The sequence below is a fragment of the Fulmarus glacialis genome, unplaced genomic scaffold (genome assembly GCF_000690835.1).
Source record: "Fulmarus glacialis isolate BGI_N327 unplaced genomic scaffold, ASM69083v1 scaffold18053, whole genome shotgun sequence".
NCBI classification, from domain to species: domain Eukaryota; kingdom Metazoa; phylum Chordata; class Aves; order Procellariiformes; family Procellariidae; genus Fulmarus; species Fulmarus glacialis.
Genome location: NW_009202485.1, coordinates 3,444 through 3,785, shown reverse-complemented (window position 1 = coordinate 3,785; position 342 = coordinate 3,444). Strand labels below are relative to the sequence as shown.

Here is a 342-nt window from a genome sequence, read left to right as displayed (position 1 = left end):
CCTCCTCCAGGCGCGGGCACAGCTTGCGGTACCAGCTGGGGAGCAGCAGGGATGGGTCAGAGAGCGCACGGCAACCCTCGGGGACACCCAGGGTCCCCAACCTCCTCCAGGCGCGGGCACAGCTTGCGGTACCAGCTGGGGAGCAGCAGGGATGGGTCAGAGAGCGCACGGCAACCCTCGGGGACACCCAGGGTCCCCAACTCACCCCGGGTGGCCCGGCAGGTGCTGGAGTCTCTTGGGTTGCAGCGCAACCGTCTCCTTCAGACGCTCCAGGCGGACCCGGCTCGCAGGGGCTTTCAGCTCATCGTCCTCACTGGGGGGGCCGGGGTCTGGTGGGGCAAG

The 342-nt window shown here is 69.9% G+C and overlaps 1 protein-coding gene across 1 annotated transcript in view; it reads right to left on the bottom strand.

The window, feature by feature from the left end:
• Positions 1-342, bottom strand: part of POLG (polymerase (DNA directed), gamma) — a gene marked incomplete at its 5' end in the record, with an annotated part of 9,848 nt that overhangs the window by 6,350 nt on the left and 3,156 nt on the right. Inside the window, 2 exons of the mRNA XM_009574313.1 lie at positions 102-135; positions 206-329. Coding sequence (XP_009572608.1) covers positions 102-135; positions 206-329 — 158 coding nt within the window. The remainder of the gene's footprint in view (positions 1-101; positions 136-205; positions 330-342) is intronic.